The following is a 27,958-nucleotide window of genomic DNA, read 5'->3' as shown; positions in this document are numbered from 1 at the left end:
TCAAAATCTTTTAGTGTAAACCTTCTTGATTGAACATCGACAGCCAAGGAAGCACAGTGGTTCAATTGAAATCCCCCTCTATACACATTCACGATCCTATCAAATTATCCCACATTTACGCCATTAAAATAAAGCACAACGAAGCTTTTACCAAACTGTGGTTCTCTTTTTTTTCTTTCTTTTTTTAATACCTCAGAAAACCAATTTACAGAACATTCAGCATGTCAACAGACTTCGAATTTAAAAAGAAAAATAGTTCCAAAGTTTCACCTATATATCATAAGAACTGAGTCAAACCTTATTTGCTTGATAATAATGTTAAGAATGTTGAGTTGAGCAGAAAGAAAAACATAGTTGAGCTCTCTCTGCAATCAAATGCCGGCTCCAACAAGGTTGCCGGAAGACGGAGGCTCCAAAAAACAATTTGATCTTATCCCATGTACCAAATACGCTACAGGTCCTGCACACAGTACATAAAAATGTCATTAATATCTCGTGGATGAAAACATAATAACAGTCCTGACAATTAATTTCCTAGTCCTAGTCTAACGCGCACATATTTAAGGTCCTACATCTTTTCTTGTTCCTTTCATTTCCAGCATCCATATTTAATCTTTGATATAGAAGATACATCCGAGTTCGACTCTATAGCAAGGATGATTTAGTCCTACAGAATGTGTGCACCATTTGTATCTCTCCAACTAACAATATCAGAAACAAATGATTTGCATAGACACTTCTAAATTCTACAAAAACTCGATAGCATCTATAAATCCAAGGACTCCTGTCTATGTTGGACTGTATAGCAAAGGCCTTCTAGGCTTCACTAATAATAGAACTTAAAATTGTCGAAGTATGCTCTCAAGTTACAGGTTTTATAGAAAGAAAGGGTACAATAATTTAAGGTCATGTTTGACGTGCTTGACTGCATATCATGTTTCAAGTTCAATAAAGGAAATGAGCAAGGTCAAGAGGGTGAGATAGAGAAACTGATGGGCTATATTCATAATTGTAATGACTTAAGAATAAAAAAGTAAATAAATATTAAAGAAACTAGAGGGAATCGTGGGCTGACTGACTGACCTGTTTCATTCACCTTCCCAGTCTTTCAGTTCACTACGGGGTACATATATCCCTTTTTCTCGTTCCACGGATTCAGCATCATTCACAACACCCCGGCACCTAGGAAATCCGCAATAACAAGCTAGCCGTTGGTCTTTTGACGCAAACCTGAAGATCGGAGGAAACCCATTAACTGATGTTTTGGAAATAAACACAAAATACAGTTATATGACAAGGTGAATTACCTGTAATCATATGTCAATTCTTCCCACTGTTTTATATCTCGTTTGGCAAATATAATGATGTGGTCATTGCCATTGATACTAATAGTCCTTGAATAGCAATTCGGCTGAAACAAAAACCGAACTTTTGAGGACAAAATTACTAGAACAAAATCCAAAGGATGACTGATGTGACAGCAATTGCTGTTGAACATTTAGTTATTTCTCCACGAGGGAGCAAAATCCTCCAACAAAAAACACAAAAACACAAATCAAGTTTATAGCTATGGCGATAACTTCACAAGATTACCAAAAGTCAGCACTACCGCACACCTAATCATAACTTCGCAGGCATGAAACAATGTAGGTAATATCACGTCCCCAACTTCAAGTCCAGATGGAGATTTATTTTCCACCAGCACAAATGAATCATGAGAAGAACAATTTAACCAATCTCCCAGACCTTTAGGCTTGGATTGGAGATAGAACACAACCAATAGACATTCAATTGATCTTCATAATAGCATCCAACAAAATCAAACAGCAATTTGTGTCTCCAGTAACAGGTAAATTGCATCTTTTTGAAACAAGCATATTTCACAACTGAAACAAGTTGGAGGAGATACATTTTCATATAAAGCACCATAAACTTCCTAGGAAATTTTAAATTAGGATTTTAAGAACCCAAAAATCCATTCAAACCAGAGAACTTAGTCTTAGCGTCACTTTGATCTTTCTACAATAAAGAGAACATTGCTTCAAAAAACAAACAGTGGTTATAAGCTCCATACATACTTCACATGAGTGATTAATCAAATGTGCTATGCTTCCAGCCCTTGTGGCATCCACGACCCGTTCATCATCAACACGAAACATGTAAGTCCCAGCACCCTGCATGAAAGAGTTTAAAGATTCAAAAGCAGTAGATGCTATCTAGTGAGCTACTTTTACTCCAGATGCAAATATATTTCATCTTCTCACTGTGAAAAATTATGGATACACACAAACCCAGGATGATATACACATTACACATAATACTAAGCTTGGTGAACAAATACTCAAATAGTCATTCAAATAACCAAACAATGTAATAAATGTCTATTACACATTTAATTGAATTGTTAGACATTCTAACACATGTAAGTGTTGAAGACAGTAATGTGCATGCATCTGACAAAAACAAATGCACACATCAAACAAGAGTTCACGATTTCAACAGAAAATGCATCTGGAAGAGTCAATTGCTGTTGGAATGTGATACACAGGCAGCGGATGATGGAACTAATTAAATAATTTAAATAATAACATTTTGTATAAGATGAGCTGGAGCACATGCAGAGAGGAGGGGGGAGGGACAGAAGAGAGATCTACAGACAAAATTGGAAATACAAATCAATTTTAAAAGAATGAATTGCTCTATAACCAACGAAACCAGAAAATACAGATTGATGTCCCTAAATGAGATATGCCATATAAATGTGCATTTCCAGGACAGTCTGTTAGAAGGCAGCACTATTATCTCTTCCTTCTATCAACACATATGGGAGTTTTTTAGAGGTATATTAAGTGGCTGATGGAGCACTCTTTAGGAAATTGACTTGAAGAAAGCAACTTGTTTGACTTAGAAAAAATTAATAATAACTTAAGCAGAAGATATAATGTGACGCATCACACTTTGACATGATGGTGAATCTTATAACATCAGGTATACAAGCAAATACATTAAACAGTTGCATCAAGATGGAAAAGAGTAGTGCGTGCATTTCATCTCATTGGGAGTGAGTGTTGTTATCAAACCAGGTATCCACTAAATCAATAGTCGAATAGAAGTGATGTAGCAGTGAATCAGGGAAAAGAAGGAATAAGAACAATGAACTTGTAATTCTGACTGAGTTACTATGTCCAGCATATCGAGATTAGGTTATCAGCAAGTATAATCAATTAAATATATCCGTACAATGCCTAGATTAGCCATGTTTCTGCATCTTATTTGACTAAAATATCTCAGAAATTATGAATCAATCGCGAATTAAGGAAACAAATTCATTTTGTTCACTTCAATTTGAGAAAACACAAATCCAGTTTTATTTGTGGAAAAATACCATGGATCCCTCGGACTTTGAAGTATGTCTCAGCCACGACATACCCATGGAATATTTTGGATTAGGCACCAGTCTATCCATAGACCTTATTGGCATGCGACTTAACGCCTAAGTTTCAGTGATCATATCAAAAAACAATTTCATCAAAACAGATGGAGTTACTTACAACTAGTGAATTATAAATTGAAAGCTCCCTTTTATCAGCCACCGAAGGTCGAATAATTTCCCCAGTATACTCAACTATCTACAATGAAAGAATGTAAAATATTTATAATGTAAACTATCAGAATTAATATGCAATATAAGATGATCAAAGCAATTTACCATGTCTCCCGCCCTATGCGGACATTTAGTGAAGACACCAAAACCATGTATCCTAGATTTCCCTGAAACCAAGAATAGTTTAGACGTGAACAATCAAAATTAAAATTTCCACGAATCCAGAAAAAGGTTAATAATAATTTTGATTGATTACAAACAAATAACTCAAATCAAATGAAATGAAAAAAATATGAATTGAATAGATCCATCCTCCTCCATTTATCACTTTACTCAAGTTCTGATTGCGATAAGGTGTGTGAACACAGAAGTAGTTTTGTGTACCACACATAATTTATGAAGAATGATTGGTGATCAGGTTAGGGACATAATGATTCAAAACATTTGCATGCACATAATTCAGTTCTTATCCAAAAATTTGTTCAATTAAGGGTTGTGAAAGATATGCCACGAAATACATGAGTAACCAATAGTAAGTATTGAATCACGTAGAAACAACACACGTAAACCCCAAACTGGTATGGCTTAATGAAGTAACGAACGGAAAAGATCCAGGTGTGATTGAATTAAACACATTGACCAATGAATGTGAAACTCAGACCGTGAGACACAAAACCAAGAACTTCTGGTCATGTTCAACAGTCCAATGAATTGAATGGTTCCATGAAAAAGGAAAAGGCTGTAAAGATAATGAAAAGATAAAGCAAGTAGTGTGGTAGGTGAGACATTAGCAGCCAGAAATGTTTTTCGTAAGCACAACATGATACAAGTTCCAGATGAATAATGCAGCAAAAAATGCTGGTTGTTCTACCACCTCATGCATTTATATTTAGAAAGGTCGACTTAGTGGAGAGAAACAAGCGCTATCGTTAGCAATCAAATGTTTATGTTTAAACTTCATTGAAGGCAAGCCAGACCGGAGACTCCCAGGATTTGAAAAATGAGATGAAAGGAGCAGAAGAAAATATTGACAGCATAACAAGCATCCAAGTGAGACCTTTCCTCCACCAAGCAGCAAAAGAAAAATTATCCTTAATATCTTCAGAAAAGCTTACCAAATGCGAGTCTCTTTCTGAAGGTGTCCCTCATGAACTTGTACTTGTCAGACACCAAAAGCATCTCGCTAGATGAGTCAAGTTGATGCATCTGTAGCTTCTGAAGGTCAACAGAATATTTAGAGCCATCAAGTGCACTGGAGGATTTGTTCCAAAATGGCATATGAGGGCTGTATCCACCGACCAAGTATGGGGTGTTCTCCAAATACAAGCGCTTTGATGAAGCAGCGGCAAGAACTTCAGGTTCATTTCTCCCTCGTCTTTTGAGAGAACTGTATGGCTCTACTTGCAAAGAAAATCCATAATGGGATGATAATTTACATGCATATAACAATCCAGATGAACAATAACGAGAGCAAACAATCCATTAGCAACTCAATGTTTGATGCAATAGAATTCCAGAGAAAGAGGCAATCAAAATTCATAACAAAACATTCTTAAACTTGGTAAACTACACAATCTAAATCTTATTTGTAAAATCAGCTGTTGTGCATCATCAACTCACAACATCAAGTGATTTGAGTTATAGAACAGATTCGTGGACAAGTGCTCTTATTTACAAACAGAAGCTCTTCTCTACCACTCAACAAGAAACTTAGAAAGGATAAAAAAAAATTCTAACTAGAGAACATGAATGGAAGCTCTTCCACCAAAAGAAACCCTATTAAAATTAAAATCCTCTAAATAAGAATCATCCATATCCCTCACGACAAACCACTACACTCATGTAAAAATTCTACATTGAGTAAGAGAATCAACATGGCAACGAACTGAGGAGAAAAGATCCAAGACAAAGAACTGAGCATAAAAGATTGCAAGTTTATTTCTCCTGGAAAAGATTTGAAAGGTTACTAAGTGGATTCAATAATTCACATTTTCACAGTCAACCCTCCTCAATCACCTAGCACCAAATGAATACGCACACAAGTAGCATTTTCAAATGACGCTGATGATTCTGAATGTGTCATGTATAAAATGCAAAAAATAAATCAAACAAGCAAATGATCGATCATCATACCTGTACGGGCACAGCCAGACGGATTTGAAGGTGGAGTATAGTCTCCGCGTTCACAGGCTTGCTGTTCAATTCGTTCGTTGGGCAAAGGATCATTTGACAAGGGTCCATGTTTCTTGCAGAAGGAAAATAATTGAATGCACTGATCCTCCTCATCCTCGTCAAAAGGAATGAAATGCAATCGATCAACATCCTCAGGCTTCATATAATATAAAAGTACACGTGAATGTAAGAATTATTAGCAGACAGTTGGCAATATAACAGTAAGTGTGAATAAACTAATAGAAGGAAAAAAGCACTACTCCAAACGGAGGATAAACATTATTCCTCCGTACTCGAGTGTAGGCAAACTCCAGTCATTTAATACCTCGACACAAAAGCCAGCAACCCGTGCACAGAGAGGGTGATATGCCACACGACAAGTACTGTTTGAACACTGCAAAAGGGGAGGAAACAAGATGACGCAATGAAACTGAACTAAAGAAACCAAACATTACATCAGAAAGTTGCCATCGTAATTGAAATAGCATGATGTAAATCTGGAGCAATATAAATGTTACATAGCCCAAATTGCAATGGCCATGCCTGTAACTACGGCCATCTGTTTACCAGTGAAGCACAAAACGCAAACTGTCATTGTCCATTCTATGATGATCCTGAAGAATAATATCTAACAAAAGCATACTAGAGGAGTGAAAACTAAGAATTATGATAAGTAATCTTTCCCAGTTCATTTTCTCTGAAACATGAAGTATAATAGGGGTATGGTATGAAGATCATTGTGTAATGGCAATGTAAATTAAACAGACTGGGAGAATACTAGCAACTCGCCACACACATATTAAGCATAAACCCCAAAACGAAATAAATTAGAAATCAAAATTATTCTCAGTTGTAGAATCTCTAAGGAAGTTGATTTCGTACGAGTTACGGAAATATTCATGAATCGTGAGAACAGAAATTTTCCACAAGAACAATATGCAGAAGTATAAAAAAATTAAATGTGGAAGAAAATTTGTCCATTAGTGTTTCAATCACAGACATGGCAGCTACATCCTAGCAACACCTTGAAAGAAAGAAAGAAAGAAAGAAAGAAAGAAAGATAACGGGACATCAAAACCTCTAAAGAAGGCAAGACCATAAGAAAAATAAGAGAGTGAAACCCAGGCACAGAGCAGAAAGAACCATGAATAATCTACCTGAATACATGCACCATACGGAACACCACAAATGCTACATAATAGCTTCCAGCGTCCCTTCAGAATTAAGAAAATAAAAATGTAAGCCATCATTTGTGCTTTTACATAAAAGATGTTATCGCATAAATCGAAAGATATATTTTACGCAATTCTCTCCCTTAGGTATGGCGTAGCCGACGCCTGACCCAGCCACGGCGGTGCTTACTCCGGTGGCAGACGGCGACGGTGGCCACTTCCGGCCGTTTAGGGTTCCGATTACTTCATAGGGAGTGATTTTTTTACAAGGATCTAGGGTTTCAAAATTCAAAATTTCGCCTTCTCTTTTCGTCTACTTTTCTTTGCTTCTACCGGCGCAGGCCTAGCTCTCGCGTCGGTGCTCTTCATTTTCTTCTTCCTTTCTTTTCTCCCTTCGCCAGTCTTGTCGTTGTTAGGCTGGTTTCTATTTTACCCTTTGCTTTCCCTTTCCTCGCTCGCAATAGTTTTTCTTTTCTTCTTTTCTTTTCTTCTTTGGGTTTTTGTTTGTATCAGGGCTTCAGCTCGGCGTCTTCTTAGCTGCGTCGAGTCGGATCGGTTTCAAGGATGGCTAGGAGGGATGGGTTTCGGCATGACAGAGAGGTTTATTATGAGCGGCCGATTTCTAAGATGGTGGAAGAAGTTAGGATAGAACAGAAATTGTTTCTAAGTAGAATGGATTCGAGGGGAGCTTCGTTGTGCTTGACAGAGAGAACAAGGAAGGCTAGTTATCTTCTGGAGGTAAACTTTAACATAGCCCATTGGTTATGGTCTAAGATATGGGTTTATGCTAAGAGGCCTGAAGCTTGCCCGGCTTTCTTCAAATGGAGAGATAAGGAGGACGTTATCTACATACATAGAATCGTTCACGGCAGAGGTAGTTCGCTGGAAGTAAGCAAAATTTCTCAGAAAGGCATCAAGCAGCGTATTATAATTCCTAGTGGGCGCAAGGAGTGGGGGTGGAAACGTCTTGCCAATCAGATATCTTTCTTCCTAAGACACAGGAGGACTCCAGGATTCGATCCTATTGCTGACCGCAGAAGATCTCGGGTGTTTCAACAGAACGGAAATAAGGCTTCGCTCAACAAGGAAAATTGGTCAGTGGAGGCTAAGGAAGAATTACATCAGTGCCAAGTCAAGGATTGGAAGAAAGCAATTATTATTACTAAGGAGAGGGTTAACATATCTTGGGTTTCGGTTCGGGCTACCCTAGGAAAGGTTGTGAAGAGGAGGATCGAGATTTATCCATTCCAAGCTAACAAAGCGGCGTGGTGGCCTAATAACGATGAAGAAGCATCATTCTATCTGAAGATTAAGAAATGTTTCTTCGAAAGAAGAGTGACATTGTTCTTCGAAGAGTGGAAACCTGATATTAACAGGGAACAGGAAGTATTCGCATGATGCAACAGTTGGGTGAGCATATTAGGTCTTCCTTGGGATTTATGGTCTAAGGAGCTGCTTAGAAGTGTGGGTGAGCAATGCGGCGGGTTGCTGGATATCAGTTCGGATACCACTATGCTTAAAGACTTATCAGCTGCTAAAATCAAGGTAGTAGGTCCGGAGGGAGGTTTCATAAATAGCTTCCTGCAAATTGAAACGATTCGCGGACCCTTGGTGGTTCGCATTGTAGTGAACTCTGTTAACGTTGAAGCGTACGACATCTTCGAAAAACGCTCGTATGCTCAAGTTGTGACTGATGGCCCGAGGGCGACAGTTGGATTTTGGGGGGGGGGGGGGGGGGGGGGGGGGTGGATTAACAAACCGATATCTTCCAGTGTAAGGGAAGCATAGCTATCAAAGAGCAGGCTGATCAACCTCAAAAATCCGGTAATGGAGAGCAGTCAGGTTTTGAGAGAACAGGGGGTTGAACCACCAGTTAAAGGTGAACACATCAAAAATCTTAACAAGTATAGCCCTAAGGGGTTGGAAGAATTTAGGAAGGGTGTTATTCAGTCTTCTTTGGAGGAAGGAGTGGAGAAGATTGGGCTGGTTCTCAAAGACAAAGCCGCAGCAATAGAGGAACAATCGGCTTCACGGTTCAACATTGTGTATGCTAGGAGAAAACAAATCGTGGTTGATCAACGTAATTCAGTAATAGCGGAGGGAGGCAGGAAAGGAGAGTCACTGGGACCGGAAATGACAGGGTTACTCAATAAGGATTCAGAGTGGATGGAGGAAGACTCGGCTAAAGAATACGGCGGAAATAGCATCTCAGAGGTCTCTGATTCGTTCGTTACAGATAGTAATCAGGAATGGGGATCACTCAACAATTCTCAGACTCAAGTAGGTTTGGAGGACATCAGGGGCATCTTCGGATCTCCAGCAGGTATGTATTCTATTCAACCTTCGGCCCATGAGGATTATCCTGAACCAAAGGGGGATTCGGTAAGCGTTCCTTCCAAATCTCTATTCCATATTCTTTCGTCCATTCCTTTTCCTTTTGTCGGGGAGGGTGAGGAAGCAGTAGGGGGAGGGTACAACCTCACTGTTGAATATAAAGCCGGTTGATCAGATTGTAAAAGACGTTTTGGGAGCTGGGAACATTCCACTTTCTCAAGGGGAAAAGGAGGTCAGTGATCTGCTGGGGCAGAAAGTAGCAATCAACGATTGCCTCACAGCCTCGCTAGATTGGAAGTTAGCAGAGTAACTTTAGACAAAGCAGCAACTGTGTGCACGGATCACAAGAGTTCCAACACTTTAAGAGATTCTACAGCAGCTAGAGTATCGTATGAGAGTAAGAAAGTTTCGGGTCTTGGAGTGGTTTCATGAAGATATTCTCTTGGAATATTAGAGGGGGAGGGTCCAGCAGCAGGAGGAGTTTGATACGGACGATTCTTCATAGAGAAAAACCGGATGTAGTGGTATTCCAAGAAACTAAGCAAGTCAGGGTGGAGAGGAGATTTATCGCTAGTTTGTGGAAGTCTAGATTTGTGGGGTGGCTGGAGTTGCCAGCTTTGGGCAGATCGGGGGGGAATTTTATTGGAATGGGATTCAAAGTCGGTATCAGTGACGGATAATTTGATCGGAGAATTCTCAGTATCGATAAAGATAGAAAAGGGCAGAAGTTTGCATTGGTGGTTTTCGGCGGTATGTGGTCCATGTAATCCAAAGGATCGTCAAAATCTCTGGGATAAGTTAGCAGGTTTGAAGGTTCTGTGTAGCCCTAATTGGTGTTTAGGAGGAGATTTTAATGTGGTGAGATCTTTGAGTGAGAAGATGAACAGCAGTACTATGACCAGCAGCATGAGAAATTTTGATTCCTTGATCACGGAGCTCGAGTTGTGTGATCCACCGCTTTTGAATGGAAAATTCACATGGTCCAATATGCACGCTTCACCTATTTGTTGTAGGCTGGATAGATTTTTATTCTCAGGTGGATGGAAAGAGATGTTCAAGTTTAGTAGACAGTTGATATTGCCGAGAATAACATCAGATCATAATCCTTTGATACTGGACACGTCACAGGGGGAGTGGGGCCCAACTCTTTTTAGGTTTGAAAACATGTGGCTAAGACATAACAACTTCAGAGATGAGTTCTCTAAATGGTGGACAAGCAAAAATTTGCACGGGTGGGAGGAGTATAAATTCATGAGAAAATTGAAGGACATTAAATCGGACATTAGAAAGTGGAACACAAAAAAGTTTGGGAACCTTGATGCGAGAAGAAAGGAACTGGAAAATCAGATTAAGGAGTTGGATATACAGGAGAGGGAGGGACAATGGGTTGACAGTATGGTGATAGAGAGAAGAGCCATTAGGAGTGAAATAGAGGAGCTAGTATGTAGAAATGCTCAAAAAGAACATCAGAAAGCAAAAGTTAAATGGCTGAAGGAAGGGGATTGTAACACGAAATTCTTCCATTCGTTGCTTAGGCAGAGGAGTAGGTCAAAGATTGAGAAATTGGAACTGGAAGATGGAAATTTCTGCACAGACAGTGAGCTTATCAAGGAGGAAGTGATTGAATTCTATCGAAAGTTATTCAGCAATTCTTGAAACCGGGGTTTTGGCATCGAGGGCATAGAATGGAGTCCAATCGATCGAGACGAAATGTTACAGCTTGAGCTTCCGTTCTCGGAACAAGAAATCAAAAAAGCAGTGTTTAAGTGCGATGGATCGAAATCTCCGGGCGCTGATGGCTTTTCACTAAAAGTTTATCAGGAGTGTTGGCATGTAATAAAAGGGGATTTAGTGAAGGTTTTTGAGGAGTTTTATGAGAAAGGAATAGTTAATGGAGTGACAAACGAAACCTATATTTGTTTGATTCCAAAAAAGAAAGATTCACAGCGCATAAAGGACTTTAGGCCTATTAGTTTGGTAACCAGTCTGTATAAGATAATGGCAAAAGTGTTGGCTTCACGTCTGAAGAAGGTAATGACTACTACGATTGCGGATTCACAAAGAGCTTTCATTGAAGGACGGCAGATCCTCGACTGTTGTCTCATAGCCAACGAGATGGTAGAAGACTTCAGATTGAAGAAGAAGAAAGGATGGGTTTTCAAGGCAGACTTTGAGAAAGCATACGATAATGTGGACTTCCAATTTTTGGATTTTGTACTAATGAAGAAGGGCTTCGGTGACAGGTGGAGAAGATGGATCAAGGGTTGCCTAGGCAACGTTAACTACTCGATCATTATTAACGGCAGGCCTTGTGGCAAAATAAAAGGAGAAAAAGGCTTAAGGCAGGTGATTCTTTATCTCCTTTTCTTTTTAATTTGGTGGCTGATGTTTTGGCTAGATTGATGGACAAGGCAAAGGTCATGAACTTTATCCAAGGGTGGGAAATAGGAAGAGAAAGGGTAGAGGTTTTTCATATCCAATTTGCTGACGATTCTTTATTTTTTGTGAAGAATGAAAGACAATTGAGATTTTTGAAGGACATTCTGATTTCTTTCAGTGGCATGTTTGGTTTAAAGATCAATATGGAAAAGAGTTCTTTGTTGAGCATTAACTATGAGGCTGAAGTGGAGGAGGAGATGGCCAGGGAGTTTGGGTGCGGGGTGGAGTCTTGGCCAATTCAATACTTGGGGGTTCCTTTGGGAGGTAATCCAATCAAGGCCTCTTTTTGGGAACCGGTTTTGTTTAAAATGTCGAAAAAGCTAGCGAGTTGGAAGAAAGCTTTCCTATCTAGAGGAGGTAGGCTTACACTGATTTCGGCAGTCATGAACGCCATTCCGGTGTATTACTTGTCGCTATTCAGAATCCCTAGGGGGGTAGCTGAGTCCCTGGAGAAGTTAATGAGGGATTTTTTGTGGGACGGGCCGGAATGGGGATAAACACTGCCACTTGGTGGCTTGGGATAAGGTTAACATTCCAAAGAACAGGGGAGGTCTGGGAATTGGCAATATTGGCTTGCGGAATAAAGCTTTGTTAAGAAAATGGTGGTGGCGTTTCTCAAAGGGGGGAACACACTGTGGAAGAGGATTGTAGTTAGCAAATACGGCATGTATGACAACGGTTGGGACGCGGGATGGGCAAGGCATAACACTTTCAGGAGCCCGTGGAAGTTCATTTCTAGGATTTATTTGGCTTTCATTCAATCAGTGAGGTTAGTGGTTAAGGGGGGAGATAGAATTAGATTTTGGGAGGACTGTTGAATAGGGCAATCCTCTTTTAAGATCATTTTCCCTCTTCTTTTTCAGATTTCAAGAGTTCATAATAAGCCCATTTCACATTTTCTTTCTAGAGATTCATCTTCATTGATTGACTCATTTTTTTGGAATTTTAATTTTTGTCGTGATCTTAGAGATGAGGAGCTGGGCGATTTAATCAGATTGATGGAGGTTTTGGGCAGGGTTAGTATTGTGGAGGGAGTAGAGGATGTTAGGTGTTGGGAGTGGGATGTCTCGGGAGAGTTTTCAGTGAAATCCTTCTTTGAGTCTTTCTTTCCGGAAGCTTTGTTTCCAAAATTTGATCTTTTTCATACACTCTGGAAAGCTCAGATTCCTTCTAAAGTAAAGGCTTTCTCATGGATTGCGGTGTTGGATAAAGTGCCGACTTGTGATCTGATCCAAAAGAGATTTCCGAAATGTCTTCTGAACCCTAATTGGTGTGTGCTGTGCAAGAAAGGAGGAGAGAGTCAGGATCATATGCTGGTTCATTGTCCATTCACAAGCTCCTTATGGTGGTTAGCGCTTAAGGAGTTTGGTTTGTTGTGGGTGATACCAAAGACCACCAAGGATTTGTTCACAGCAGATTTGGGGTGCTCACTAGGAAAAAGGGGGAAAATTCTCTAAGCAGCTATAATCCATTGTGTTTGCTGGATCGTATGGCTGGAAAGAAACAGGAGGATCTTCGAAGACGAAGAAGCTTCGGTTGGAGAGATATGGGATAAGATTAAGTTGACAGTAGCAGCTTGGATAAATAATTTAACAGAATTTCAATCGTATGCGATTTCAGATTTGTATAGAGATTGGAGTTTAGTCTTGAATTAGCTAATCTTTCGAAATAGTTTAGAGGAATTTGTGGACCACTGGTCCACTTTTGTACGCAACTCCTATTTTAATTATATAATATTTGTGTTTCTTATCAAAATTAAGAAAATAAAAATGTAAAAATATTCAGTAATATAATTTTCAGTAAAAAACTAAACTGAAACAATAAGAACACTGCCTAGCATTTTGAAGCTTTTTGTAAGGAGTAAATCAGCAGAGTTCGTAAAAAAGGAATTAAAGCACCTCAAAAGTAGCTAATCATGATAATATTTATTGAGAAGAAGCCAGAACTTAACACAAGGGATACTGGAAGGAGAGAAGATACCTTATGGATTCTGTGAATACCATCAATTGGCTCCATTTTCTTAATATCAGATAAACAAGTTTCTGGTTACAACAAATTAATTTATTAACTTCAATACTTTTATGCACAAGGGAAAAAAAAGTGAAGACACAAACCTGGTATCCATATAGCACAAGCCAGATGGGCCCACTGCCCATCTGTGGTCGGCTTCATGGCACCTCCTAAATCATGGCATAGTCACATTATTATAACAAACAGTAATGCGCCAAATAGACATACAGACGAAATTGACGGAGGAAAATAAACAGATGGATTTTTAAAAACCTATAATAGGACACAAGCAGCAGGGAGGAGGAAGTTCAGGAGCTCCAGGACGACACAAGTTGCACAACCAAAGAGCGCCACCAGTAGGCTCAAGTTCACCATAGCATCTAGCATGCACCTGGATGAATATTTACTTGATGTTACAGGTAATAGGGATCAAGCAAAAATTTAATAAAAATGAAAAGTGACAATCATTTCATCTTAAAGATAACCAAAAAAGATTGCCAGTGAGACAGATGGAAGCAGGAAATTTTAATCGCTAATGAAAAAATCGCAGTCTTCAAAGATTGCAGAAGCCATTGCCGATTCAATTCAAGGGGCCTTCGAATGTGCTAGAAAAAATCAGCCAACAAGCTCATGCTATAAGACAGCAATGAATAAGTAAATTATTTTGCTTTCAGCTACAGATAGTTTACTGCTGGATACAGATCATAATATCATCCAGCAGCTTTATTCTGGATATTTTAAAAAAACACATATAAAGTCACCTATAAACTGCAGCATGCTACAGCAAAAACTTTTAGGATTAACATATAAAGCTAATCGGCATGGGATTCTGGATGCAGCCATAACTTTATGGTAGTCAGGAATGGGATAAGATGGGAATGGAAAGCTTTGGAATGGATCGGATAGAAGATGAATGTCATTTATATACCATTTTATGATTGGTATAATAATAAAAAGTAAAAAGGGAATGGAATGACCATTCAAAATTTGATTTCAATCTTATGAATTGTAATTGAAATAAATAGTAGGAATAGATTGGTTAATCCCATAGGAAATGGAGGGAATGAATATTCCCAGATTCTATTCCCATTAATCTGGGAATAGACATTCCTAATACTGATCATGTGTTCTGGAATAGCTTTGGGAATGCTCATTCCATTCCTATGTATCAAGCATTAACTTAAGGAAACAACCAAGATAGGAAGCTACGGTAGGAGATGCATAAATAGAAGTAGAAGATTTCAATTTAAAGACAAAGGAAAACATAAAAGGTAAAAACACAGACATACCATCATTCTGCATTTGTCACACTGAAGGAATAAATTACTCTCGTACTCCTGAAGTAAAAAAAATGTGCATGAGCAGAGACAGTGAGAACTCTGCAAAATTGATACCTCGAGAGGCTGAAGATAGTTTCAGAGACAAATACAGTGATGGGATTATTGAAATGTAACAAAGCCTAAACCAACTGCCTGGTAAGATTAAATTTGAATGCAATTATACCATCCTTTTTACATTCTCTAAAACGATGTTTTACTCATTATTATAATTCCTGGATCTTCCTGTACAGAAGATCCATCTTCTGAAAAGCATCATATTTTCACTGAAAAGTCCAAGCAGTAGGGCTGCTCAAGGTAACCCAGATCTGGAGTATAGTCAAGGGTTCTGTTCTACTGCCAAACCACTTCCAGCAACTCTTTTCCTCAGCTACCAGCACCATCCCCACCCTTTAGATCCTGCCTCCTTCCAAAAATTAAGTCCCATTTGACTTTCGACACCAACACAGTTCCACACCACGGCAGAGCTCACAACTTCTTCCACCACCACTTCAAGACAACCCAATCACCATCATCACCACCACAGAGCCAGCTGCCATTTTTTCCTCTTTCCAATCCTTCCCCATTGCGTCCCCTTATTCTTTCCTAATTTTTCCACTGGCACCCACCATTTATAGTTTCTGCTTTACTCTTGAAATATTGACTGCTGTTTTATATTTCATTCATTAGGGTCTGAGGACATTGATTTGCAAAAGCTGCTGATGAATTTGGAATGGTGTTTTGAGATGTTAACTAGAACGAGGATTGAAATAATTCAACCATTTAATGCTCAACACTATTTGCTCTCTTGATAAAAACATCGCATTAATTATGGTGGATGGTTTGTCGATAAAAAATCCAACTTATTACCAGGCACATGACTTAACGAAGTTTTAAGAAATGTAATAAAAGGAGTGAGCGTCATTTATCAATCATCCTCCTAACATAGTAATGATCCGCATACTTTTCGTGATTCATTTGCTAAGCAAGAAAGAAATGATATAAAGAGTGAACAAATATCTTTGAGTCATTTTCAAAGAAAAATGAGAAAGCAACACACTGAAGAACTTCTTGCTCCAGAAGTAAAAGAGGAAAAGTTAAACCGGAATTTAATTAATACAGCTAACCCGTAACTAGAAAATAATATTTACCTCATCCATATGGCAAACATTGCACTTATCAAGGTCCCTCCATTCAACGTGAACAGATCTGTAACCAGAAGAACTGCCCTTGGTTCTTTTAGATGCAGATTGAGAAGATCTTGATTTCTGTCTGGAATTTGACATTTCCTGCAAATATTAGAATGAAAATTTACGACCCATGATAGGCATCAGAAACACAGGCTCAAACAATTCTTTCACTGCAATAAGAAATCACTAAATTTTTTTTTTAACAAAGAAATCACTAAATTACCAATGAGGGTTTAAGGCAAAAACAAACAAACTGTAGCCCTAACGTAACAGTAAATATAGAACAAATACATACATGAATACACACATCCTTCCCGGTATGTATGACACATGCCATTGATATATTTCGCTCCGGATGATTTTAAGATAAATGCCGATTACGAAAATACAGAAGTCTGGATAAGATACACCAGAAGACGGAAATTTACATGCAACTGTGACCGTTATGTTTAGGAACAGTTGACATAAATAGCAAGATATTTTCCTAATATTCTAATCCTAACTTGTGGGGAAAAAAGAAATAGCTCTCCCACGTAGTCTATTGAGGGAAAATGCAGAAGGTCCAACCGAATTGTCAAAATAACACATTTATATGTCATGAAATATTGATTGGGATCACCGGATCAGGCTCTTATTTCGATTCAATTTCTATATGGTCTAAATTATCTTGATAAAAGGGAAATTTGAAGTTGTTTAAGGCTTACACAGGATATTACATTCTAAAAATTTTACATAATCAAACTCACTCAAAAAGTAGTTGAACTGTAATTTTACATGCATTGCCCAATTGAAAAATTGGTCATTTCGCGTACATGCGTGGACAACATAAAGCGAGGTGCCAAGGTCAATGAAATATCGATTCCTAGGGGTAAAACTAGTGTGCAGATCAATTTAACTTGGTAAATGCTTAGGAGAGAAGACTAGATTCTTCAAGTAATAGATAGCATGATTGTACATGCCTACCTGGATGAGTTTCGAAACTTTTGGGTGTGAAAAACCAAACATAAATGACCCGGATTTAAAACCCTGTTCAGTTTCAACAGCAGCGTTGTGATCAGAAAAGCTTGTTCGCACCTTCCTAACCCTTTCATATATTTTATTCCAAGAAGCAGATGGAGTTGATCCGTTAAACTGCAAGGAAAAATAAATCAACAAAAAAAGATAGATCTGTATTAATTGTGTATATAGCTAGGTAAAACAAGTTCAAATAAAATTTACATTGAATCAATCAAGAACAAAACAAATCAAAGAGATGGTAAGGGAACCCCATAATAAAAGGTAAAAAAGCAACAAAGAACCTTATCAATTGGCTTAAGTTGAAGAAAAATATATGCAAACCGCAGCATGGATATTGTCATTTAATTGAAACAGACACTTTTAATGATGAAAGAAAATTAAAACACAATGAGATTGCATATATATAATTTTAATTCATTTCATAGTAGTCTCTAGGATGCCTCAATAACATAATTCACATACTTGAGTTGAGATTACATTCACAAGGACAAATCACAACTCAAATTTGAAGCAAGCGATTTAGATTCACATCCAAAAGCACAAGAGCTGAAGTTAAACATCAGGCATGGCAATTCTTGAGAACACTATAGTAAAGGCACATGAAATAGCATCAAAAAAATAAAAGTAAAGTGAAAAGGCCATGAAAATTAACAATGAACATGAAAAGTAAATGAATGCATAGAAAGACAATGAATAAAAAGTAAATGCACAAGAATGGAACAAGGAGAAACTGATAGTCTTATAAATAATATCACTGCCTGATACCTCTTCTCCATCATCTGTTGTAACTCTAAATAGAGGTCTGGTCCTCGAGTTGACATCTCTTAGTACTTGCATCTTATATAAGGCGCGCACACGTGGATCTGAAGACAGATTAAAACCAAATACAGAACAAGGATAAGGCCAATAATAACACAGGATACCATGAAAATCGATGATTAAGTTACAACCCAAACAGACATCAACAGCAGTAAATCACCCGCTATTGAAGAAAACTTCCTCATAGCAGTATACCCCTCAGGCCATATAAATCTCTCATTTTGGAAATTATCAGTGTCTTTGACAATCTTTCCTGCATGTCCAATCACAAGTAATGTGCTTAAGAGTTGGTTCATGAATTATATGAGAATATCTACTCCCTTCAAAAGTAAAAATGAGGAATCACGACGCCATAGATGCTATCACAAATATGCAAAATAGATGTAATAGTTAGTGTTAAAGGTCCATAGCCTTTGGGGCCACCTTTTCAAAATCAAGCCCCATTATACTGCAGGCTCTTATGTATTTGCAATATCAGGCAGTGGCAATATGGAACACTCAAAATAGGAGAAGTAAAACTCTAAGACTACAAAACAGAAACAGCAAGTCCAATAACATTTAGAGAGAATCCTTTTACCAATAGAATGTTCAGAGATGTTAACTAATCAAGACCTACCAAGTTTAATCACTTGCAACTCTCCAGATTCAAGTTGGCAGCTCTTGAGGTCTTCAAGCTTCCTTGATATTTCTTCATGGCTTAGGCACTCTTCATCACCTGAATCAGTATATTCTTGCTCTCCACTTCCAATATCATTATTATCAGCCTCACCACCATCTCGCAGCTGTAGCATTTCTTTCGGGAGCTTCTGTTTACTAAGATACCTAATAAAATGCATCCAATATCTTAATAATCGTTAAGAATTAGCAATCATAAGAGATGCACCATTTTGTTAAACTTTTTTCTCCACAAAATTTTAACACAATTTTTAAATTCCTCTATGCTTAGCATATGATTCATATTCATTAATATGACCCAAAACAAGCAAATATTTAATACACAACACGTTAATTGTCCTTATATGCATGAAACCAAGGTGTCAGTCTGCAATTCATCCCAAACCCATATGATAAGGCAATGAGGCATTATCTCCCCATTCAGAGATGGGAGAATCCTCAGAAAAAAAATTCCTCGATACTTTTTTTCTAGCCTAATTAGAGAAACTGCCATTCTATACAACAAAAATGTTGAAAACAAACCTTTCAAACCATGGGAAGTTAAAATTTATAAACATGGGTTTGACAATCAACACGTGACATAAAGGTGTTTGGCCATTCAAATCAATAACTCACACCATCTCTGGACAGCCAGCCATGGTTTTATTTGGTATGATCAGGTTATAAAAGGTTCTCATCGCATTTGTACCAACGACTGAAATACATGAGAGAAAGTCGATTAAACAATAACAGTCAAACAGTTTGTTTTCAATTAAAAACCATGCAATGTAAAAAGAAAAAAAAAATCAAAAGAATGATCCATATGTTCAGATTTGGATTTTAGAAGGGAATGTGTCAGTCAACACAATGTTCAAAATGGGTAACAGCAAGCTGACAAAAAATAAATAAATATGTACAAAGTTCACCTGAATTATTTACTCAAGAAAAAGAACTGTGGAAAAGTGGATCAATTTTAATGCACTCTAGAGAAAGGTATTGACGACACAGTAAATCAAGACTTGCCACAATTTAAATGTAAATCGTCAACCCCGCTTAGTTTTTTAACTTGACTGCCCGGATACGACCAATGTACTATGTATCGTTTGTGTTCTTTGCCACTTGTATTTGTTGACTCGCTCAGATATGCCCCCTGAGTATGATAACCTAACTCTTTTGATAAATAAATTCACATTTCTTGATTGGAAAAAAAAAAAGACAAGAAAAACATGATGAGGTTCTGCATTCTCACTTTTTCCTTACCTCAGAATACTGTTATGCAAATGCAAGCTAGTTCATTCACAATTCCAAAGATATGAGCTTTAAGCACTTAAACTGACAACACTCACATTTTTGCCTCCTCCAATGCTCGAGCAAAAGCTGGTTTCTTGCACTTCAAATGGCAGGAAGAAAGAAGGCCCTTGAGAAAGGAGATGACCTGTTTCTTCGTTACCCTGAATGTTATAAGAAGCAATCAAAAATCCATTAGACTACCCAAAAAAAATACTCGTGATTTCCAGCTGCATAATCACTGCGACAATTGCCTCATAGTCTTGGGTAGGAAAATTTCTTCAAAACATTAAAAGAAAGGATACCTGGCAAAATCATAGGTGCCAAAGAACTGCACTAGGACTGATTTTTCCCCAGATGTATTGTTTAAACCTTTGCGTGCACGCACTTGAGATTCTTCTAGAACAATAGCTGGCCAAACAGCATGGCCTACATAAAATTTGATAACTTAACTGAAAATGGGTTTTAGCTCTTGCACTGTTTGATAAAAGTCAAACTCTGTGCGTCAAAATAGAAGTGCCTTTTTCGGTAAAGCCACTGAATTTATGAGGAGGGGGGTGAGGCCCTACCAGTTCATTAACTCGGAAGAATTTAGTACATAGGAGGTAACGAACAGACTAACCTCCAAAATTTACAAGCAACAAAACAAATACCATGTAAACCTAAATGATAGCCAGTTATTTCCAAAATAACAAAACTCTATGCAACAAATAGCACTTTTTATGTAAATGTTACTTTAATACATCATGGCTAAATTTTGAAAAATGGTAGTGGAACTTTCTCAAGAGTAATTAAATGAGAGAAAGAAAAGCAAGAATCAGACAACAGGCATCAGACAATAAATGGGAGAAAATTAAAAATTAAAAAAAAAAAAAAAGGAAAGTTAACGGGCATTTAATATCAATTTTAGGAATCTCATTAAACAAATCTGGAGACCAAATAATTATGATCAAAGGACCGGTATCAGGTTTTAAATGGAGACTGTTAATTCCAACTAATCTCAGTTACGTATTTAAAATCCAGATGTTTAGACAAGTTTCCGAAGCTTATGGGACGAGGGTAGAAGGCAATCTTTCCTTTAAAATAAATTTCTAAATTCTTCATCAAACATGCAATTGTTTGATTTCAATGGTAGGGACTGGTTGATGGGTTTGTCTTTTTCTTAACAAGTAGTTATTGCGACAATATGTTGTTTTAGATTTAAATGTGACATATTTTACAACTGTTGTCCAGTATGATAGTTCACTATCTGCATTCCAGGTAAGAAATAGGAAAATAAAACCCAGCTGACTTAATTTTTTTTCTCTCGTCCGCAACTTAAGAATTTTATGTACGCTAGTCAATACAAAAATAAGTAATTACCAAAGAATCAATACATTTAACTGTTCTACAATACTGTTTATCAAGAACGCGTTCTAAAAATTCTTTTTTTTTATAAGAAACTAGAATATTATTAATAATGTAAATTGATTTAGAATACAAACAGTGAACAAGTGGTCCACAAAAGCGTGCTAGTGCCCAACGCGTTCTAAAAATTCTCGTCATAGAAAGTTCATTAACTCATCATCATTACAATAGCTTCAAAAAATGAACCAATTAAAATATCATGACAATAGACACCGAGGTTCCATCTGCAGCATGAAGCAAGGCCAAGGGGGGCCACATGGACTTTCATGAGCTCGTAACTCGTGGACTATGCACCGCACAAGAACCTTAAAACTCCTTGATCGTATACACACCAAAAAAAAGCCAATACAACTTTGAAGAAATAATTTAATACAATGATGAACTCCAAACTCATTATATTATATTCTATCTGTGTTATTTAGAACTGCAATTTCTAATTGTCAGATCTGATATTGGGAAATGAAGGTGGGGAAATAGATGCATGTCCAACAAGTGGAGCGAAAGAAATCAAAGTTGTTATGCACTCCATGGCATGTATCAAAGGGCTTGTTTTGCATTAAATGCATACTGAAGCAACAGTGCTCCAAAATACTTGCATATCGATTTCATCATATAATTTTACAAAACATCAGTTTTACAATTGAAAGAAAAGGACTTCTATATATTAAATTTCCTGCATAGACTAAATCCCCTCCAAGTATGGCCACGAAAAAAAACTGAGGACAAGTTTTGGGATCTACCATCAATGCCTAGGTTCATTGAACCCAAACTAAATTTTGTTGAACATTTTCTTAGTAGTTTTTTTCTAAGCACATCAAGTAAGGCCACGAAAAAATCGAGGAAATGTTTTAGGATCTACTATCAATGGTTCATTAACCCAAATTAAATTTTGTTGATCACTTTCTTAGTACTCAATCAAAAAAGAATAAGCAAAAAAATTCTTCTTTATCGATCATTTCTGCAATTTAAGTTCTTAAATGTAAACAATGTGCACAAATCCATTCTGCACGAGCCGTTTGTTTCACTAGCATAGCTACAGTATATTATAAAAATGAATATTTTGTAGCCTCCAACATGAACTTAACATACGAAAGAACTTACTTTATCATGGATCATAATTTTCTATAACGAGATGATAAACTGTGAACATGGCAACATCTTCTTGCTTTCCCACTGCGGTAATTGTGGTGTGATGATATCATTAATTTAACAGCAATAAGTATATGCATCTTGTTGCAGCACCCTATGCATAATGTTTGAAATGATTGTCCCCATTATGAATGCTGATTTGCATAAAATTACTGTATCATTAATCATTGCCAAATGCCAAATGTCCAAAATCTGCATACTCAGCCACTAACTGAAAAGACGCTAAAGCAAAATCTGTATCACTCAGCTTAATTACCAGTACCGGTTATTTAGGCAAATTCTCTCACTCAAAAAAGAGGAATCTCTTCAATAATCCTCAGAGGTGCAATAAATGCATTATTATCCTACTAGCAAAGGGAATTCATGAACAATACCTAATGGCATATGGCAGCTCTTTTTGGCAGGATGAGAAATGGGCAAAAAAGAAGCAACTTCCAATAGCAATTGTTTTCAAAAATATAACATCGCAAAGTAACATAAAATTCATTATATTATGAAGGGTAATCCAGTAGAAACATATACTATAAATGATATGCAATGTTTTAACTTTTAAAAAAATCAAAGGGGCGCAAGCGCACCAGTAAGTTTAGCCCAAATTATATCCCCACAGTCAACCTCCTGGCAATCATCCAAACTCGCAGCCAACACCATCATCTCATTCACATCAATAGCATCAGTTTCTGAACTATTCTCAAGGAACCTCAACTTTAAACTTCGCATTCCCTCATGGGAGACATAGAACTTGACTCGTTCATTTGCCAAAATTAAATTCTCCTCCTCATCGTCCTCATATTTCACCTACATCACACACCAAAATGTCCATGATTCATGTCATTGTATGAAAAAGCACAGCATTGTGTATCTCAATTAATCAAAAGTGTAAGAACAATACATGATGTCGCCCAGCCTCCAAATTATAACCAAGCACGCAGCCAGAATACCAACGTGCATCAAGTGGCCAGTACACCTGTTCCATTTAAAGTCATGTGGGCACGAGTGCATGTAAAATTCACAAAAACTGTTAATTTTTCCATTGTTGATATGATTAGCCCATGACCTCCAATCACAGTAAGAAATTGGATACAGGTCATGATGGATAAATTTATTAATGCAACAACATCATATATGCACAAAAATTCCCATGCCCCCTTTCAATTCAATTAAAGTCCATACCTTGCATTGTAACCCTATAAATTTCTTAGGATCAATGCCCTCAAAGCTGAGCCTGCAAACCACATGGAAAACCCAATTTAGATGCCAAACCTGACAGAATGTTCTCAGATAGTAAACCTGGGAATGATCTAAAAAAATAAAAAAAAAAAAAAAAGAAGTAATTTACAGTACCAAACCCATTTTTTTGTCTTAACACCTCCTGATTTCTTCAAAACGCTCTTGGAAAAAACATCTGGATCATTTTTCCCCTTTCTACTCTTCCGATCAAAGACACTGGAATCAGGATTAGTATATTTCTCAACACTTGGACGTTTAACTTTATCAACATTACGAGAAAAGTCTAATTTACCCAACTCCTCGCAATCAACCCCCAATTTCCTCAACTCCGTGCTGCTTCCAACTTTCCTCCGCTTTGAAACACTCTTCCCACCTCCTTCCTCTACCTCCGGTGTCCCACTTAAACCGCCCTCACTCGATTCCATTTCTAAATACGACATCTCCTTCCTTTTCTTCTGCCGTGAGTAAACCCGAGTTACGGCTGGTTTAATCACCACCATACGCACTTGATCACCGCCTTCCATTTCCTGATGTGATGGCTTACGGGCGGCAGCCTTAACTTTCTTCAATCCAGAAGCGGTGACACAAGGCGAGGTCGCGGAGTACACCTCGCAAAGGGTCATGTACTTGAGAGGAGCGTTACCCCTCTGGAACTCATCCTCATCGTGCTCTTCCAACGGCGGAGCAATCAATTTCACGCCGTGCTTCTCCTCAGCAGCGATGGGGGACAAATTCGAAGTCGGGAATGCTGCAACCATGGGAGATTGGGAAGTTTTTAGTCTGAATGAATTCACGATTTGCTTCAATTTTTGAAATCTTGCACCTCTTTCTTTTGATTGCCGTGAGGAAGATTAAAAGGGAATTTTTTATTAGGGTTTTTGAGAGGGGAAATAATCAGATTTCCCGCCGTTTGTCACCACTGGGCGATGGCGAATATATATAGTACATGTGTGTGTGAGTCTGTCCTCTCTGTCAGTGTCTCAACGTTGGCAACATGCGGCAACAAGGGTTCCCGTTCACACACACACATATATATATATATATATATATATATATAATTCTTTTATAGTGTCCAACACTATATGTCCACTTCATGCCCACCATGTATAATAGATGAGTTGATCGATACAATAGATGAGTTGACTTGTACATAGTGGACATGAAGTGGACATATAGTGTTGGACACCATAAAAAAACTTTATATATATATATATATATATTAATAATCACCTGCACCATAGGGTGCAGGATTTTTTGAATATTATAAAAAATAATGCACATACATTATTATTTTTTATCACAAATTGTAACATAATTTGTATTTTTCGAGGTTTTAAATTTTAAGAAGTTTTTGGTAAATTAAAATGTTTTATATTTCAATAGTTTATATTTTTTTATGATTTTACGGTTTACCAATATTTTGTGCCATATTAAAATTTGATATAAAATATTTCTATTATCACATTTGTAGATTAAAATATTGTTTTTATATTCTATTTAGGTATGTTAAAAATTTTTGATAGTTTTTAAAAATATTTTATTTTAGTTGTTGATATACAAAAATATTGTATTTGAGTATTTTTTGAAAGTAAATAAAAAATTTAAAATACAAGGAAAGTTAGTTTAAGAGCAAATTTGTCTAATGATAAATTATATATAGAAGGTGGAGTGTGATCAATACTTTTTGGGGTTCGTTCGACCCTACCGGTGAGGGCATTGCCTGAATCCATTGAGTGGTTGACAAGTGTCCCACCAAATTTGCATATAAAGTTTTTAAAAAAAAAACCCTTTAATAATATATAAAAATAAAAAAAAAGTCCGAAATCTTAATTCTTAACCATGGTTTGGTTTGGTTTGGTTTGGTTTATAGACGTGAATCTCAAATTTGACAGACTTGTACCATTTCTCCTCAAAGGTCAAGATGTCCTCCAGTGAATGCGGTGGCCGACCATATCTCCACCCCACTCCGACTGCGACTCCACCTTGGCCCCTGTCTCCGATTTCGTTTCCGATTCAGATCTGGGTTCTCGACTTTGACTCTCGCCTCTATCTCGTCACTCTGACTCAAAGGTAATCTCAAAACCATCATCGAAAAGCCAGGATTTTCTTCTTGTAGGGCACAAACTCTTTTAGCATATTTTGACACTCTTATATTTATATCTATGATATACTTGAGCTAGAGCTAGGTTTTCAAACTCTGAAAATTAACAATTTTACATAAGTTCCAATTCTCAAATTACTCAAAAAAAAATGAATTAAGAACATACTGTGCTAATTTTTCAATTCAAAATATGTGTATCATTTAAATCAACTCCGTCTCTCACTGCTCTAACGCAGATTTGGACCCAAATGGACTTGGACTCCTTCCTCCGCCCCCGACTCCCCCTGCAGGTAAAGTTTTGATATGCACATTGGTTATTCAATGCTTGATGTTTATATATAATCATTGAAAAAACAGCATATACTTAGAGTGGTAACTTGGCCTGGGATTTTTGTTGGCGGGTAATTTGTTAGTACGATTGTTAAAACCTTAAGGCTCAAATTTCTCCTCACGACAGCGGTGATCGGGCAGCCATATACCGCGCACGGCACTAGGTCGAAATATTTCTTCAACGATTTCTCAAATCCCCATGATTTCTCTGTGTACATGTTTTGTTTTTACGTCTAAATTTGTTAAACCAAATTGTTTAAATGTTGATATGCAACCCTCGATTATACAGCAGAATGATGTTCGATAAGTTTATGGATTCGCCATCATTTATCAGCGAAAAGATGGGAAATTAAATACTCTAACAATACACAATCCTCGATTTATGTCAATTCAAAAGGTTGATATTTTCTAATGCTGTTTGTTTTGTGTTTTTGCTTTTTCATTTGAGTTTTGTCTATCGATTTTTCTTGCAATCTTAGTTGCAGCCAATGAATTTGCATAAAAGAACATGTGAAACAAAACTAAATTGTCTTGCAACTTTTACTGGTACAGGATGATAACACCAACGATCAATTGTGATCTACCTAGAGGAGTTGATATTTCTGAGCAGGAAAACATACTTTGGAAACACTCTTAGTTAGTTATACAGTGCGTCACTCAATCTTAAGTTATTTTTGTTATTATGTTATCCTTTCCAAAGGAGAAAGTCCTGGTGTTTGGACTGATTTGGGTAGAAACGCAGTGCGTTAGACCAGAAATTCTCAAGTAGGATGGAAGCGAAGATTTTTATGAATATGTGAAGAAGCCATGTCCAAATACTTCATTCAAGGCTGGTGACGAGGAAAGTTTGTGATCAACTTCCAGTTCAAGCACACAAAAAAAATCTTGGAAAGCTTCAAAATAGTTGAATTGGAAGATGCAATGTCCAAGTTACAAAATGAAGTGTCAGATTGTGGAGAAAATGGATGAGATAAAATAGAATGTACAAAAGATGAGATTGAGTGACAATGGTTAGTATTAGTTAAAAAATATAATGCTAGACCGATTAGTGCATTTAGTTTATTTGAAAACTTTAGGTGATGATGTACTGGAGTATGATATATATGAATATATTGTACTTTATTGTATAAATATATATATATATATATATATTGTACTTTATTGTATTTGTTTACTGTTTATATATAATTGTTTTCGTGGTTTGTATTTGTTTACTGTTTATATATAATTATTTTCGTGGTTATAATATTGTTTATATCACGATATATGCTTTTGCTGAAGATTTTTCTTTCTTTCTTTTGCCTTGTAAAGTTCAAGAATATGAAATCTGATTCAATAATGGTGCAAATATATATATATATATATATATATATATATATTTTAAAAAACAAGGAAAGCATATCCTCTTTTCAGTAGAAAGAAAACATAATGGTGCAAATATTTTCTTTTTCCTTTTTTCTTTATGCTTCTTTTACACTTGAAAACAAGCATACGCAATCCTCTATTACAGATTTTACAGTATACTAATTATAAATGAACAGATCTTTTTAACAAGTAAAATCAGTTCTTATTCAATATTTTAATTGTAGATTGAAGCTATATTTAATCTAAATTTACAAAATAAATAAAAGGTCATTCATTACAAGTAAATTAATACAGAAAGCTGCACACAAAAAAAAGTCGAAAAAAAAATATTGCCATAAGAGAATGAAAGAAAACATGTCTTG

The 27,958-nt window shown here is 37.0% G+C and overlaps 1 protein-coding gene across 2 annotated transcripts; it reads right to left on the bottom strand.

Annotated features, from left to right (window-relative positions):
• Positions 1 to 156: 156 nt before the first annotated feature.
• On the bottom strand, positions 157 to 24,794 carry LOC140878035 (histone H3-lysine(4) N-trimethyltransferase ATX1-like). Of its 2 annotated transcripts, XM_073281636.1 has the most exons (25): positions 23,915 to 24,794; positions 23,744 to 23,795; positions 23,463 to 23,537; positions 23,149 to 23,368; positions 20,320 to 20,443; positions 20,074 to 20,178; positions 18,690 to 18,895; positions 18,234 to 18,326; positions 18,020 to 18,117; positions 17,201 to 17,368; positions 16,199 to 16,336; positions 15,021 to 15,068; positions 14,005 to 14,122; positions 13,836 to 13,901; positions 13,702 to 13,763; positions 6,934 to 6,990; positions 6,102 to 6,170; positions 5,738 to 5,933; positions 4,720 to 5,001; positions 3,710 to 3,771; positions 3,552 to 3,629; positions 2,079 to 2,174; positions 1,308 to 1,411; positions 1,084 to 1,230; positions 157 to 460 (listed from the first exon to the last, which is right to left on the bottom strand). In XM_073281636.1, the coding sequence occupies exons 1-24, from the start codon at positions 24,556 to 24,558 to the stop codon at positions 1,089 to 1,091; spliced, it is 3,303 nt and encodes a 1,100-aa protein (XP_073137737.1). In that variant the 5' UTR covers positions 24,559 to 24,794; the 3' UTR covers positions 157 to 460; positions 1,084 to 1,088. The 2 variants fall into 2 exon arrangements, with proteins under 2 accessions (XP_073137737.1, XP_073137741.1); XM_073281640.1 differs by lacking the exon at positions 3,552 to 3,629.
• Positions 24,795 to 27,958: the final 3,164 nt, after the last annotated feature.

Source organism: Henckelia pumila, chromosome 1, assembly GCF_033568475.1.
Source record: "Henckelia pumila isolate YLH828 chromosome 1, ASM3356847v2, whole genome shotgun sequence".
NCBI classification, from domain to species: domain Eukaryota; kingdom Viridiplantae; phylum Streptophyta; class Magnoliopsida; order Lamiales; family Gesneriaceae; genus Henckelia; species Henckelia pumila.
This window is presented reverse-complemented; position numbering and strand designations above follow the sequence as displayed.